The sequence below is a fragment of the Lytechinus variegatus genome, chromosome 19, assembly GCF_018143015.1.
Source record: "Lytechinus variegatus isolate NC3 chromosome 19, Lvar_3.0, whole genome shotgun sequence".
Lineage (NCBI taxonomy): Eukaryota > Metazoa > Echinodermata > Echinoidea > Temnopleuroida > Toxopneustidae > Lytechinus > Lytechinus variegatus.
The window spans coordinates 2,517,798-2,535,751 of record NC_054758.1 but is presented as its reverse complement, the minus strand read 5'-3'; the positions used below and the strand labels follow the sequence as shown (position 1 = coordinate 2,535,751).

The following is a 17,954-nucleotide window of genomic DNA, read 5'->3' as shown; positions in this document are numbered from 1 at the left end:
TGTTGTCGCTCTCTCCGTTCATTGATATTAATTTAAAGGGAATATACTGTACAATTCCTTGACTGTTTGCCATTGATTTGCATCACAAAAAATGACATTATTTATAGGAGGATGCTTGATCTTGATCCTTAGCTAAATATTTGAAAAGTAATTGATTCTATTAGGAAACATAGTTAAAACTATGTGTTCAGTATGGTGCATTCTGTGAAGGAACCATAAATAGATTGAGCAGCCATTTAGGAATGTCTTTAAATGATTCATACAGAACATTGGATGAAAAATGACGCCCAAGGATCAGCCGGGCTGAATTTATTTCACAGCTTAGGTTTCAGGTTTTTCACCATCGGGTGTGTCATGTTTTCCCGGTACAGAACATGCCTTTTTATTTAATGTCAAGTGTAAATAACCCTCTCTGTTTACCCTTTTTTCATTATACACATCTTCATGTTATTAGAAAGCTTCGAGATCGAAAACCCAATCAAATCCTATTGTCGCTGTCAAGCGCTCTACTAGGCCTTTATGTCATCTTTCTAGTCATGATATCATTGGACCAGAGAAGAAATGTTAGCGAGATCTCCATTCTCCCTTGCTCAATCTTGGCTGCAATTCTTCAGTATTTCATCCTGGCATCTATCTTCTGGATGGGAGTCGAAGGTTACAACATGTACAACCTCTTCGTGTTGGTCCTAAATGCATACATGCCAAATTTTCTAAAGAAAGCTTCGTTGGTCGCATGGGGTAAGGAATCCATCCACTGCGTTATAATCTGTGCCATGATATCAAGACACAAAAATAACCTAATTATGATCTGATTTAATGATAAAAATAAAAACATGTTTGTAGAGCGTGGGCCCTGTAAACCGATAAACAGCTCGGCGAGACCCAGGACGCAGAACGTCCGCAGAACCGTCGCCGGACTTGCTTCCAGCTCGGAATCAGAAATAATTGTATTAGATACAATTCCTCATGTTCAGGCAACATACGTATTGTTACAAGTGCAAACAGTTACACACACACACACACGTCCCCACTCAGCACAAATCAGCTTAACCCTGCAACCTGGAAGGTGCAGCCCGATGCCACAGAGGGATATCTTTACAACTTCAAATTTACTTCTTTCGCAACAGAAAGGTGCCAATTTGCAACTATAAAGGTGGAAAATTAAAACTAGTTTTCGTAGAACACAAAGATGGGACCTCTGCTGGTTCTACTTCTACATGTAGATTCATCCAATCAAAGGAAACCCATGATACTTTCAATGGTTACATCCGCTTGTCTACCCATCATGCATCACCGCTCTTTTACAAACTAGAAATGATCGACCAAATTAGAAAAGAGAGAGGGAAAGGGTGCATGGCTGCAGGCCGCTTTAACCATGTTGATAGTTATTGTATTGCTTTAACAATTTTGTATGTAGGGCTTATGGGAAAATGTTCTGTCCATAGAAATGAAAATAAACGATACTGTAGGCAATATTTTTTTAAAGGAGGAAGATAAAGATATTCAATTTTATCTTTCTAGGTTGCCCTCTGTTGATCGTAGGAATCACAGCCGGTGCGTCCAGGCAGTACTACTCACAGACAGATTTGTAAGTATCATGTACTTATTTACTCCCTTCCTTCCTTATTTAATCCTCTTCACACTTGTTAGGCCTCCACAGCAGCTGCATGCCAGTTTCTTAAGTTCTCGGCAAGTATCCCTAGCCCATTCCAGGATTGGTTTAGTTGTACTATAAACATACCCAAAGCATTGCCATTAGTTTCAACCGTTTCGGTTTCTGTAGCATGCAGGGTTTTACAGGGTAGTATAGCTAACCCTACGCCCAGTCCTCCTCTTTCTTCAACGCGGACTTAAAGATAAATTCCAGTTTTGGTAACGATCTCAAAATGACTTTTGACAGAATCTAATATAATGACCACCCAAGTGTCTGTTTGTATGAATAAAAGATATGTGCCAAAAGATTCTGGAAGAAATTGTGTAATTGCTGAGAAATAAGCACGGATTCGGTCACTTCCGTCCCCGGGGGGGGGGGGCACTTGACCAAAAAAGTGGTGGGGGTGTGCCGCGGGCGAGACAAAAAACGGGGGCCTTGGAGCGGGCTTACTGTGGTAAAAAGGAGGGTCCTCGTAACGGGCTTTGGAACGACAAATGTTAATGAAAACGGGGGTCCTTGGAACGGATCGCCAGCGTGTGAGTGCGTATGCATCCCTATGGAACGGTCATGCGTGCATGATGCAGCTAGCGCGGCCTCCGCTGGGGAGCTCTGCGGCCGCTTTTCACCAAAATTGCAGCTCATTCAATGCGATCGGAGCGGCGTAACGAAAAATATGCGAAGCTTTGGAGCGGATTTCTCTCTTCTTTTTCTCGATAAGAAGAAAATGCTATGCCTTGGAGCGGCTTTCTTTGTTCTTTTTCTCAACAAGGCAAAAATGCTATGCCTTGGAACGGAAATTTGAGTGTGAAAATGGGGGTCCCCTCCGCGGCACATACCCACTATGCATTATATACTGAGTGCCCCCCCCCCCCCCGGGCTTCCGTCGGGTCTTTATTCCAGCAATATTAATACACTGTCCCACGTGTGCCTATCTGTGTTGGTGATCTCCACTGTGAATATTTTTCTGCGTAGATTTCAAGATTTCACAAAGTTCAGTTTATGTAACTGTACCAGATCTAAATCCTCGATGATATTCTGACAATTTAGCCTGGTTTTACGGACTTTCGCATAAAATCAGTGTTTACTGCAATTACTGGCATTTCTCTTTAACATGGCATATGGGACCGTCGACTGGACTAACTTGGGACCGGTTATGGTAGAGTGAAGTGTTAACTCTGGAGTTGAGTATTAAAGTGTAGGACAGTCTATTTTATGCATTCTATGGGCTGTATCAAGCCGATACCATTTGTCCATCAGGTTCTTTTTAAGGTTTTCTTCCCTACTCTGTACAGGAGTGTGTAACAATTACTTTTGAAAGCCTCAACATTTTGCCAAAGGCAGGCAACACACAGATTCCAATTACGTCATTGCAATATATTTTTTAAAACCATTGATTGATTCTTCATTCTTCGTTATATTTCAGCTGTTTCCCGCAATTCTGGCCACTGATCGGGGGTCTCCTAATACCCATCGGTGTCGTAATGATCTTCAACGTTGTCATTTATGTGCGTGTCCTCATGCAACTGAACAAAACTGTCAAAGGAAAACACCTTGATAAAACAGAGAAGCGCCAGAGAATACGACGTTTTCAGAATGCAGTATGTATCTTGACTCTGATGGGTCTCACCTGGTCCATTGGCTACCTAAGCGTTATACGACCAGCCAGTGCGGTGGTGCAGGGAATCTTCACAGTGCTCAACTCTCTGCAGGGGTACTTCATTTTCATGCTCTACTGCATCAGGCAACCGCAAGTCCGCAAAATATGGCGTTCCCAGTTCAAATGCTGCTTGCCGAAATCTTTCACGGCGCCCTCTACGATCAATTCCGGTTCAGGGCAAACCAATTCCAGCTCGGCGAGACCCAGGACGCAGGACGTCCGCAGAACCGCCGCTGGACTTGCTTCCATCTCGGAATCCAGCGGGTTTAGAGCAGATACCGTCTTGCTACCTATGTCGGATCGACTTCCGACAACGTCTTATGATAATGCCGAGGCTGCAGATTGGTGATTATTATTTGACTTCTAATCGAAAATATCTTAAACTCTTTCAAATTCATTTGGTTTTGTTTAATCATAAGGATTTGCAGCGCGAAACCATTGCTTATATGGGAGAAATGAATGCTGCTACGTATACTATTTAAAAGATATATTTCTGTCCTTTATTTAATTTAGATTATTTTACAGTGGACAATCTCTTTTCCATTCACATGATTTCTCTGAGCACGATTCTATAAATGATTCTATTAGAGTTACCTATTATATGATTATTATTGCAGTATGTACAATAACCTATTTGTATCGCTTTGTACTTGCATATTTCGTTGTTGGATGATATAAAATCCTTGAGTATTGAGGAATAAAAGTTATACTATTTAAGATTATATTATAAATTATATAAAGTTTAGTCATAAATCATTTAATGATTATTCAACCATAATCCACACCAACGCAGATCATGGATTCGTCCATAGATTGATGAGAATGTGAGGCAATATCACACAAGCATGCCTACCCATGCTAACGCGGCGGTAAGATACAGAGTCTATCCAAAATACTTATCATTAATATTCATAAAAAATCGAAGAACAATGAAGAAAAATTGTTTTACGTCATTCATGCCCTCTGGAACCTGGTTACCTCGCTCGCTAAGGTTATGTGGGCTTTCTCCTCAATGCAGCTATTTATTCAAATGGTCATTTGTATTATTTGAGTAATTCAAATGGTATATCATTATGATGATTTTTGACATGTAAAAATCCTATCTAGTTTAGCATAACCGTGTGAAAGACATGGAAACTATACAAAGACTGCAACGACTACCCTTAATTATCTTCAACAGACAATGATCACTACTACTATCCTATTGTAAATTGCACGACGTCAAATAATTCAAAGAATAGACTTTCGAAGGTTGAGAGTTTGCATGAACTTGTACGCGATGAATGTGCATGAATTGTCTACTAGTTTAAACGCAAGTTCTTCTTAACTCTCCGCTCTTTTGACATGAAATAAGATGTTTGAAGGGGAATTGTAAATGACAAATATTGAATTAAATAAAAAAAAATCAAACACATACCACTGACGTGTCTTTATAAAATGTTTTTTTTTTAAATCTGTTATCATAATTGTTGTATCACTATGATTATAGTTGTCATCATTATTCATATTATTATCATATTTTTATAATCGCAAGCGTAATAGTATTACGTAATTTTAATCATCCTGATCATCATCCGTTTCATCATCATCATCATCGTCGTCATCATCATCACCGTCGTCGTCATCATCATCACCATCATAACTACCACCACCAACTCTATTATTATCACCACCATCATACTTATCATCATAGTGCATCATCAACATCATCATCATCATCATCATTATCATTATCATCATCATCATCATCATAACCATCATCATAATCATCATCACCATCATTATCATCATCATCACCATCATCATCACCATCACCATCATCATCACCATCATCATCACCATCATCATCATCATCATCATCATCATCATAGTCATCATCATCACCATCATCATCATCACCATCATCATCATCATCATCATCATCACCATCATCATCACCATCATCATCATCATCACCATCATCATCGTCATCATCATAATCATCACTACCACCATCAGCAGCAGCGGTATAATCACAACAATCACCGCTAAAACCATCATCACAATCATTAAGAATAAGAAACGAGATGCGATCGGTACATTTATACAATTTAATGCACAACACATTTTGCTCATTGCCAAAAAATCAAATTTTCATATGAAATATTTACAGAAAACAACTTCATATAGACAAAAGTTGGATTTTCCATATGTATTTTCACCCTAACGATAAAGCAAAGAAGTAAATATATATATATATTTGGGTAACAGTTAAAATTTGATGGAAATACAGCAAATGATAATTCTGGCTATATGAATTTTTGATTTTTTATGTCATTTGTACACTGAAAATATTTCCTAAAACATATTATTTTGCCCATTCCATAAATGATAGTACATACACTTTGTCCATGATATGCTATACATGTCCTCACATGAAAAGAAACAACAGCGATGATCTATGGATGAACTTGATCAAAGTAAAAATTTAAGTGAAATATTTAAAAACGTAATCGGGAAAGTGTGACATCACACTTCTGCCCGCATTGCCAATTTGAGGATGTCCATCTCATCATTGATCTCATCATCTTAATGCTAATAACTTTCTTATTATTTTCTCAAACTTTTATTGTTTTTTTTTCTGTGATTTTCCATTTTTCATTAATTTGTGCCTAGGGCTTCATTACCGTTATTATGTTCAACACATAAGCTGACTTTCTTTTTTTTGGGGGGGGAGATGATATGAACACTTCATAAAACTTCGTATAATTCAACATCTGGGGAAGGTCTCACCAACATTTTTCATGTGATAAATTAACTGACAATTTTACTTGACTTTTGATTGATTGAGGAGAAGAGGAGAGCGAGTGGTACTATAGAAATTATCAGATAAGACAGGCCTTTCATGAAACACAAGATTTTATGATGCTTGTCATTTGCTCTTTGAATTGATTGAATCAATGAATGAATAAATAAATAAATAAATACATTAATTAATAAATTAATTAACAAATAAGTGAATAAATAAATAAATGAATAAATAGGTAAATAAAAATGAATAAATAAATAAATCAGACTTTGATGTCGAAGCTCAATCCATCAAAAATCAAAATAGCTGAATTATTCTATTTTGCGTTTGGCATGATTTCACATTTCCAGAATTTATCAAAGGAAGCTTGGGCGCATAACTTGGAGAATATACATTACTTGGCGGATATTACATGTCCATATACAGTATAATGCTTATATGCCATAGTCAGCGGCAATGCTTCATACAATGATTGTAATATATACGTGAAAGACTTGATTAGAAAACATTTTCTTTTAAAAAGAAGATAAATCATATGAAAGATAATATGATACATCCATATTTACATGTCAATAAACGCGACATTATACTTATATTCTACGGGTATGTACATCCAGTAAAAAAAATTGGGCAGAACAATCTTAAGGCAAACAAAGAGATAATCATTTTGTATTAATAATAAACCATCTAGAGAAAAAAAAAACATGTAGCATGCGAAATTATGATTAAAGTAACATCAATGATAGCAAGAAGGATGATATGAATTAAACAGTGTTGATATCAATAACGTTCATCTTTATGACAATAATAACAATGACAATAATAACAATAATAATAAATATGATAATAATGAAATAATGATAATAATGATAAAAATAATAAAGATATAATACCAATATAACAATAATAATATCAATACTAACATCATCTCTTCCCATGAGCCAAAACATCAGTTCATATATTTTATCAATTCTACATTCACATAATTGTTGCCTACTATGGTTGCAACCGAATTATTACAAGGTTTAAGAAATGATAACAAATTTTCTTAAACAATGGTCATATTTAGAATGATTTTTCTAACAGGCTGACTCATATTTCAATAATGGGAGATATCGAAAAGATAATCGAAACCAAGGTACCCAGATGGCAACGGCACACAATAAGCATTCGTTGATCAAAACTGATGTGTTTGCTATACATTATCCAAGTCATTACCTTTTGAATGAAAAAAAATTATATACGAATTTTTTCTTGCGATAATTGGATTTTAATTGATACAAAATATTCTAATTACATGTAATAACCGAAGTGTTAAACGCCTATGGTCAGTGGAAGCTGAGGTGATATTAATAATGAATAAAACGGACGGATTTTTAAAAAATCAATATCATCATCATTTTTATTTGTTTCATTGTAAGACCAAACTCCAAATTCATATTTTACGTTTGTTGTGAGTCGTTGAAATCTGGAGATTAAATGGCGGATCATACCCTATCGCATTATACATGATGTATAAAACGTGTATAAAAGATTTCAATAAGTCAAAGTTTTGTTGCCAATTATACCATGATTTACATTTTCATGGGCATCTTTTTCCTTAAAGGTCAAGTCAACCCCAGACAACTACTGATTTGAATAAATAGAAAAACAAAATCGAACTAGCATAACACTGAAGATTTCATAGGAATCGAGTGTAAAATAAAGTTATTTTAAAATTTCGCTTAATTGTCACAAAACAGTGACATGAAAATGAGATTGTCGATGATGTCCTTCATTCACTATTTCTTTTATTTGTTATCGTTTGAATTATACAATATTTCATCTCTTTCAGATTTCACAGCAAGGACCAACTTGATTGAACCATATAGTATTAAACAATGCTAATTCCACACGTTCAGGGAGGAATTAATCGTTGTATCACTTTATAATGATGAGAAAATTCGAATATGTCATATTTCATGTACTAAAATACAAAAGAAATTGTGAGTGGATGACGTCATCAGTCTCCTAATTTGCATACCGACCAAGATGTGCATAACTGTTGTTATATCTTTCTTATTTTACATCCAATTTTGATGAAATTTTCAGGGTTATGTTTGGATTTTTTCTTTTTATTCAAATAAACTTTTTGTTGAGGTGGACTTGTCCTTTAATGAATAGATAATATAGAATGTATAAAATAACAAAGATTCTCTAAATATTACAGTGATTACAAACAAAATCTTTGCTTTTTCTACCCTTGGGTAGCCCAACTACCTTTCAGATGGTAACTGATCAGAGGAACTTGCATATGCACATTACCACCAGGAAAACATCCCATATTGAAATAGGTACGGCTTATCGGCAATGGCATTCACGAACACGTTCAACCATTCGGCTACTTAGGGTTTAACTTCAACATCGACTTCGCCATCGATGTCCTTAAGGAGATGGGTATCGAGCTCGACGACCACGGTCTTCCGTCCGGTTGTTCGAGCTGGGAATGAGTACTTGAACGTTATACTCTCTTTAGGTCCAATATCCCTGGATTAAAAAAGACAAACACGAATGACAAATATTACCAAATTTAAGTAATTATTGAAAGAAAGAAAAGTAGTAATATTGAAACTCTACATATTTATCAGAGTTGCTGCTATTGCTTCTGCTGCTGATTCTCGTAGTTCTGATTTGACTAATATCGCTGCTACATGTATTTCTACGATAACTATCCATCAGTTCACATTTCGTCTACCACCTCTACTGCTGCTGCTACTATCATGACTATCATAACTATACCACACCACACCATTCTTCTTCTCCTCCTCCTCCTCCTTCTTACTATCTACTACTACTACTACTACTACTACTAACTACTACTACTACTACTACTACTACTACTACTACTACTACTACTACTACTACTACTACTACTACTACTACTACTACTACTACTACTACTACTACTACTACTACACTACTACTACTACTACTACTACTACTACTCACTACTACTACTACTCCTACTACTACTACTACTACTCCTACTACTACTACTACTACTACTACTCCTACTACTACTACCTACTACTACTACTACTACTCCTACTCCTACTACTACTACTACTCCTACTACTACTACTACTCCTACTACTACTACTACTACTACTACTACTACTCCTACTACTCCTACTACTACTCCTCCTCCTCCTACTACTACTACTACTCCTACTCCTACCTACTACTACTACTACCTACTACTACTACTACTACTACTCTACTCCTACTACTACTACTACTCCTACTACTACTCCTCCTACTCCTACTACTACTCCTCCTACTACTACTACTACTACTACTACTACTACTACTCCTCCTCCTACTCCTACTCCTACTCCTCCTCCTACTACTACTACTACTACTACTACTACTACTACTACTACTACTACTACTACTACTACTACTACTACTACTACTCCTCCTACTCCTCCTCCTCCTACTTCTACTACCCTTACCTACTACCTACTATACTCTACTACTACTACTACTACTACTACTACTACTACTACTACCTACTACTACTACTACTACTACTACTACTACTACTACTACTACTACTACTACTACTACTACTACTCCTACTACTACTCCCCCTTCTCCTCCTCCTACTACTACTACTACTTGATCCTAATCCTCTAATCCTTGACCTTAATTGTCCTTGACCTTGGTGTCTTTCAGGCATAGGCTAGGACGCACATCAATGATGCTTATTTCGCATTAGTCAATTTTTGCTATAGGCCTACTCACTCTCTTTTGACCTTGAATGGTTTCACAAGCTTCGGGGCTTCGACGGAGAACTCGCAATCCTTGAGGGTTTTATTCAATGGGTTCTTGAACTCGGCCGTGAGAGCGACCTTTGACCCGTCAACTTCCGCTGTCACATCAAGGTCAGGTTGTTTCAGCCGAATGTTTTCGCGCCTGGTGATCGGTCTCGTGCTTCCCTACACGGTAAAACACAGAAATGACAAAGAATGTAGAAAGCCAGTCATACAAGTCTGTTTACAGCGGATTACCATTACACCCAATAAACATTGAATTTGCGAATATTTAATGATTAATGCCCCCCCCCCCTCCATCAGCAGAAAAATAAGCGGAAATGAAGCAAAACACAATCAAAAACTATTTCATTCGTTAATTTGGCACCATCAAAAGGATAATGTTCGCCCGTTTGTCTAGAAAGGCACTGACACCTTCAAAGAATAACTATGGAAGCATTGTCTATTACAGGCAAATACAAAATATTGTTTGATTTATTATACAGGTAGTAGGTGTTGAACAGAATGGAAATAATTTTGGTTCAGAAAAGGGGGTTCTTGCGATTCTCTTCCGCGAAGCCAGGTTACGGAAACGGTACGGAATGCGGAGAATTGGCGGAAATGCTCAATGCTATAATCATAATAGTCATATTTTTTGCTAATTTTCTGCAAAATGGAACGGTAAAAATGGGGAAATAACAAAAAAATCCCCATAAACAAACAACAAACCTTGACTTTTGCAATGACAAAAACGAGGAACATCCCCTCGTCATCTAGCTTGCTGCCATAATCCTCGTAGTCGACAAGGACTTCATTGAGCTTGCTCTGTTTGCTGCCCAGCTCAAAATAACCCGTTTCCTCCGTTTTGATCGTAGCTTTTGGTAAACCTAGAGGGAGAGAGACGGAGAGGGGGAGGATGAGATTTTAGGGAGTTGGTAAAGATGAATAGGAATACAATCATACTAACGTGATATTGACATCATTTGAACATATGTAATTCAAATAGAACTTAACCACCTTCAAGACTATATCGTTCTTGCCAACAATCTACAAAATCGTTTTTTTAGCTGATGTTTTGGAACAAAAACAAAATTGATCCAATATATTTTTTTTCTTCAAATCCTGGAGGGTGTTTCATAAAGCTGTTCATAAGATAAGAGCAACTTCAAGAACTACTGGTGAACCTTTCTTATGCGCTAAGCTATCACCAATGAACATTGAATGGTGCATATTTACCACGAGAAAGGATCACCAGTCGTTCTTAAAGTCGCTCTTAACTTAAGAACAGCTTTATGAAACACCCACCAGGCGATGTAAGCTCGTAAAGTGAAAACTACGAAGACTGAAAGAATCAGGGGGTGTGGAGGGGGAGGGGTTGTACTCTTCTCGATAACTTTGAACCACCTAACAGATCAGTACGTTTACTCTACATTTAAGACCGGCTCCTTAACACAAAGATTAGCGATCAATCGCTAAATCGACTGACCAATCAATATCAGTGTTACTAGCGCATTATGTTTAAAATACTGACCAGGGACCAATCAGTGCGGTCCTTTCATATTTGCAATTCATCGCAAACCTTTGTGTTACAGAGCCCATGGTTTCAATCGTGGTGGGAATTATGACTGTGGGTTGACCTTATGCCTCATGCACACTATCGTGCGATCCTTCACGAAAGCCATGATTGGCATTTCGTAACTGATCACAAAAATATGTAAACCATTTAAAAATGTTCTATGAAGGTGGGCCCCAAGTCTGCGCACCTAACAATTTGAGTTAAGATTTGAAATTAATTTCTTCTTATTTCACAAAATCTTTTGGTTATAGTGTTCCTTATATCATTAAGAGTAAGTGTACTAAATTTCTCATTAAAAATGAAAGAAAATGTAGGGTTTTCGTTCTTGAAAAAACCTCGGGCAGTCATTTTCAGATTGAAAAAAAAAATGGTACCCCGTGTCTGCGCACTCATTCACTTTGCACACGATTTGGGGATTTTGATGACAAATGCTGCATTTTGAGGTCGTCATATGAAATGACTTGAATTCATTATTTTCCCACCATTTTGAATCGGATTTTTTCATGAAAACCTGTTTATTTATTGCATGTGTAAAGTTCGTGCTCGTTGCGTAGAATCGCGCAGATACGCCGGTGCGCAGACTTGGGCGACAGCGCAGACATGGGGGAACTGACCATGCTATCAATAGACTAGTTCGTAGTTACTTCATGGACAATGAAGGTCAAATGACCTTTCATTTCTTTCATCATGATAGGCAGATTTCAAAGCAAGGTATTACGTAAGCTTGCCTTACATAGCAGGATGAAGAAATTAAATAGACCAGGTGACTGGAATAGCACACCAATGAACACTTAATGAAGGCATTTGTTGCATCCCTTCTTTGAATGCATATCTTAGCATGTTGCACAATGTACTTTGCAAAATGTGAAATACCAGTCGTTAATGGAAGCATTGTTTTTTGTGGATGTAAATGAAAACGACAATTCAAAAGAATAATTATATGAATAATCAAGACTTCAAAGTTGGTGCTTATCTCATTAGATTTTAAAGCACCATGTCACTTTAGTACAAATGACCTTCCTCTGATCATGCGCAGAAAGGAACTACGAACTGATTGCTATGGATTGATCAGATACAATCTGATACGATCACTACGATTAAGTACGACACGTTTGAATCGTGGTGGGATTCGTGAGTGGGATTACCTAACCTGTGTAAAGGACGCTGCTGACGATCGTCTTGATGTGAATATCCTTCGCGTAGTCACTATCATTTTTCGTCTCGATAGTGACGCTGAAAGAATCACCAATCCAAAGGTCATCCTAATTCGGAAATAATAAGCAAAGAAATAAATAAATAAATGAATAACAAATGAATGAATGTATGAATAGATAAATGAATTAATTAATTGATTAACAAATATTCAGATGAAAAGAAAAAAATCAACAAAGAAATGAACTATCGGAGATATAACACCATTTTCCAATAAGATGCAATATAAACGTTGCTCTACGAATCGTGATAGACGCATTTTGGATCTATATGGGCAAAAAATGTCTTGGTTCCTAATACCTTTGACGTTAAAAATAATACCATAACAGAAAAAAATCTTTGTTTTCTATTTTACAAGCGAGACAAAAGTCCGGCAAAACATTTTTTTTTGGTGACGTCTTTCGGTTTTGAGTCCAACATAATCATTTAAGATAACAGCAAAAAATAAAAATAATTGGTTTTTATGAATACATCTTTCGGTTCTGGTCCAACAAAATCATTTAGGTAAAAACACTGTGCTGTCTACCTTAATAGACCTTACACACCCTAATCGCATAGCGCCCTCCCTCAGAGGATATAGTAATACGCGTAAATCAAACTTGATTTACGGAGATTTACAGAGATTACAGAGATGCGCCAGCTGCAGATAACCGACGCTTGCGGCAACGGCTTAAGCCTCTAACATGTCTAAGATGGCGGAGGGATTGTATAATGTATATTGTAAATCTAGGTATCCAACGCAATTCCTTCCCATTTTGAACACTTATTATATAGTGCATCTTGGCCATCCATGAATACCTTGCATTGCACGTTCACCGATATCTCATCTGGTATGCCGTCTGCATCATACAGCCCGCGATTAATGCCCTTGCTGACCGCTTCTTCGACCGCAGCACGTTCTTCAGGACTGCCTAAATGAAGAGTAAAGCGGTCATGCGATTGATCAAACTTACTGCTGATATTACAGAGAAAATAAAGTTACTGGAAAGATGTGGAGTTATTAATTAGGAACGATTTTTGTGATATGTATGGAGAATGTAGGCTTAATTTGAATTAAATCATTATTGAAAATGATTGTCCTTCTGTCCAGCACATTCATAAAACAATTTACAGCTTTAAAGGGTTGACAGGATCGTTAAGTATTCCAAACAGAGATTGCATTTTTCAAACAGCCATAATTTTATATCTCTCTTTTCAATTTCACTCAAACTTTCGTTCCTCCTTTTCCGCGGCTGGATTGCCTTTTGCATGGAAACGGTTAAAGTCACTTACCTTCTTTGAATTTATAAAGGAGAGTGACGTCATTCCTTTCTTTAGATCCTACTTGCTTAGTACTGATCACGTGACCGGCGCTGTCTTTCTGACAAGACAGTTGTGTGTATTTCAATCCTTCACGGTGATTAGGGTAAGCTTCAACTAGCCAGGTTACTCTGTCTGCATTCACTTCGCCGAAGACAAATCTTGAAGAGAGAGAGAGAGAGAAAAAAAAGACATTGCACGGGTACCCGGTCAGCAGACATTTTGCATAATTATGACGTCATAATCTCATAGCGCCCTCCCTCCGCGGAGGGCGCTACCCAGGACAAATAGTAATATCACCATTAACGCTTGGGCTTTTTATCATTGCAACTAAATACTAATCGCGTATCAAATAGGCCTAATTTGCAAATGAATTTGTAGTAGTAAGGGTTTTCATAACAATTACGCAAACGCTTCCTGGAACGTAAATTATCAATTGTCAAATACCCTCCAGGCAATGCTTTGTCGATGATCGATGAAATGAAACAGCAGCTTTGTCCTCGAATATGGGCAAACTACATATTTGTAATAGTTCCTCAGCTTCGAAAACACCAACTATCGACAAAGACCTCCCAGCTTTGTTTTAATTGCAATTTGACAAGCTTTCTCAATTAATTTGCTGTGTGAGAGAAATGATTCTGTGCTGTAGTGAAAAAATCTCACTACAATCTCATTGTTATGATTGTAGGCCTATATCGGTTCTTTTAAAAGAGGAATAGATGGTCTTATCAAGTAATCTAGTACAATATGAATACAAAGTGCTTACCTATTCTTTAAACATTCACTTTATTTAAAGTTTATAAGAAAAAAAAATATATATATACTTTTACGTACCCTGCATCATATCCTACGTTGACGATTCCACGTTTGACCGCATTCAGAGGAGCAGGGCCACACTGGTATTTACCTGAGAAAAAAATATGATTATTATTTGATAAAAAATAACATTGGCATCAGGGAAAGATAAATGACAAATCCTAGAAAAAAAATGTGAATAAAGATATAACTCTGAAATTATGAACTGTTTCTATAACCTGATGATCTTGTGTAAAACGCCCTTCATAACAAAGCAGCCTTTTCCGAAAATCAGTGAATAAGAAATGCAGTGTCTTACTGGTCTCTGGAACAAAAGACATACACATATTTGCAATTAGTTTCCTTCCGGTCCGAATCTCAAGACGGCGTGCTGTTCCGGTCCACCATCATTAGACAATAACCTCTAATCTGCATTTTTAAAAATACTAGTAATTTTACAAAGAAAATATCCTAAATTTACATGATGTTTACGTTTTTGAAAACAGACGACACAATTATTTAACAAGCCAAACATATTCATGCAGGGATATATATATAACATTACAACGTAAAATTGCAAGTTTAATGTAAAACAAAGTAAAATAATCTTGTGTATTTCTGCTACTATCGTGATTATGAGGTCTACAGCCCCCTACGACTCAGCTACAAAGTCCTATGTGTACAATTACCAGGGTATCACAAAGTCAAGGCCTACCTTCGCTTAGTTCCTGCGGGGTTGAATCGACAGCCTGCCAGCCATCAAAGTCACTGCCATGGAGGTCTTTCCTCGTCATCCACGACTCGTTCCAAACGTGGAAATTCCAGATAGAATCTGCCGTTGACCTCTCCCTGTCCTTTTCACCTCCCATGTAGGCGAAAAATGAAGAACTCAGTTCAGTGCCTTCGGCGTCTTGGTAGTTGTCGATAGTCATGTTGAGTTCAGTGTCATGAGCCGAGTCAAAGTTTGTGACGCTACGAGTTGGTATCCCAACACAGCGGAGGAAGGTGGTCAGAACTCCTGAGAACACCCAACACTGGCCGAATCTGCAAACGGGGCATAAAAACAGAATTTGCACTATCAGCACCACTTCATTTGATCTTTTCTTTTTTTTTTAAAGATACACATGCACAGGGTCGTATCAATAATGCCTAAAACATTATTTTCCGTTCATTAATCATGTTAATAAAACAGCAATGTTGATAGAATGTCATAATTAGCAGGCAGTGTGTCAGGGAAGAAATACAACTTGTTTATTCATCCCTTATTTGGTGTCTCAAGTAGCAGTATATAAATGATAATAAAAAAAAAAGTCACTTCAGGTGACATAGTGCCCTTCTGGGAATCGAGCCCCAAACTTGGCATGTATTAAGTCAAGCGTTTAGGTCAGTTAGTATAAGGATATTTCAATCTATTGGTAAGTCCTTCAATTTTATTAGGTATACAATATTTCAAAATATTACGATAAAAGCTTGTTTAAAATCTTGAAATCTATTGGTCGAAAAATCCATGTCTCCGTTGCCGTTCACCGGAGCACAAAATAGGGCCATAAAATTGAATAATAATAAAGCCACAAGACACATGTAGCTTACTTGACAGGCTTCTTGGTGGTTCCATACTCTTCGATAATCTTCACGCTTCCTATCCATGTCGTTGGTCTAGTCCCCCCTTCGTAGTTCCCACTCCAGTTGCCCACCAGGACAAACTCATTGATGATGTAAGTGAACCATCTTGAGACCTTGACAGCGCTGCGCCTGTCCTTCGGTTTTACGTGCGCCTCCAAGAGCTCAAAGACCACCCGGTGAACGTCCAGGTCAAACTGGCCAAAGACCCAGGGTTTAGGTCGGTTGTTCCGCTCACTGCCTCTCCAGATTCGTCCCGTGTCAGCCAAGACGTACTCATCTCGTTCGGCCTTATCTTCCATGTACACTACATCTTGTTTGCACCATGGGTTGAAGAGAACCCAGACCTTTCTCGCTTGAGGGAACACCGTCTCCATTCCATTGGCGATATTTTCGACTTTGACAGTGACCTTGTAAGTGCCGACTATAGCATTGGGGGCGCTGTTCACCGTGACCTTGATGGATTTGTCTTCGGAGGATTCAATCTTAGCGCTCCAATTCCCTTCTTTGTACGTGCCGTTGATGTCCAGATTTATGACGGTACCGTCCGTTGGTCTTGGACACTTGGCTGCAAGAAAACAACCACGATCATGATTATTTATATCGGTTCTATAATTCAGCACTGGATAGGAGAAACACCATACTAATACTGATCGAACAGCTAAGAGTTATCAAATTGTTATTTGGCTCGAACCACAGAGCACTCGCTCTGCCTTTGCGAACTTTCCATATTTCACATGATCAAAAATTCTATTTTACACTGATCAATATACGAAAAAGGGGAGACGCATAAGAAAAAGGGAAAGAAAGAAAGACTCTGATAATGGACTGTAGATTAATGTTTACCTGAAGCTGTTAGCTGGAGGACAATGCGTTCCTTGTTTTGTTTAAATGGTCTGCTCAGGTTGATGTCTATCTTAAACTCCTGGCCCCTCCGGACGATGAGTTCTCGACCGGTTTTATCGTCATATTCATACTCATCCGTCATGTGCAAGGAGCCATTAGAACTTGACTAGATATCCAAAGAAAACAGTTAGCAACAGTCATTCATAATTGTAGTCTATGATTAGCATTTTTTAGATTATGAAATATCATTTTAGATTTTAATAGTAGAGAGCGAATCAAAGATATGAAGAAAATAAAGGTAAGCAAGAGACAATCAACTGTGCTTCCGATAACAGGGGCCCGTTGCAGAAAGAGTTGCAATCAAACGCAACTCTAAAAATCATGCGCAACTTGATTTTCAACCAATCAACAGCGCGCATTTTTGACTTGCGATTGATTTTTTGACTTGCGTTTAAACGCAGCTCTTTCTGCAACGGGCCCCTGAGCTCATTGCAGCCGTTATCATGAATTTTTTAATATGCAATATCATTTTAGGTTCCAATGGCAGAGAGAGAATAAAAACACATTCTTCGCGGTACACCATGAATTTAAAGCAACAATAACTCAGAAGGTGAAATTCCAAGACAAATATCCTAAGACTGATAAACCATCCCTTTTTTTTCTTAATTGTGGTGTTGTTGATGATGTTGATGATGGTGATGATGACGATATTT

The 17,954-nt window shown here is 37.6% G+C and overlaps 2 protein-coding genes across 3 annotated transcripts in view; one reads left to right on the top strand and one right to left on the bottom strand.

Moving 5' to 3' along the window:
• The window catches only part of LOC121405862 (adhesion G-protein coupled receptor G2-like), a 39,169-nt gene extending 34,445 nt beyond the window's left edge, over positions 1-4,724 (top strand). For both annotated transcript variants that reach the window (XM_041596835.1, XM_041596834.1), the window contains exons 16-18: positions 455-738; positions 1,522-1,588; positions 3,078-4,724. In XM_041596835.1, coding sequence (XP_041452769.1) covers positions 455-738; positions 1,522-1,588; positions 3,078-3,660 — 934 coding nt within the window. In that variant the 3' untranslated portion in view covers positions 3,661-4,724. The remainder of the gene's footprint in view (positions 1-454; positions 739-1,521; positions 1,589-3,077) is intronic.
• Positions 4,725-8,190: 3,466 nt separating this feature from the next.
• On the bottom strand, positions 8,191-17,401 carry LOC121405991 (protein-glutamine gamma-glutamyltransferase K-like). The gene is made up of 10 exons (XM_041596986.1): positions 17,242-17,401; positions 16,366-16,963; positions 15,491-15,819; positions 14,815-14,887; positions 13,954-14,141; positions 13,480-13,592; positions 12,620-12,731; positions 10,623-10,780; positions 9,886-10,079; positions 8,191-8,625 (listed from the first exon to the last, which is right to left on the bottom strand). Exons 1-10 carry the CDS (start codon positions 17,381-17,383, stop codon positions 8,484-8,486), a joined length of 2,049 nt encoding a protein of 682 aa, XP_041452920.1. The 5' UTR covers positions 17,384-17,401; the 3' UTR covers positions 8,191-8,483.
• Positions 17,402-17,954: the final 553 nt, after the last annotated feature.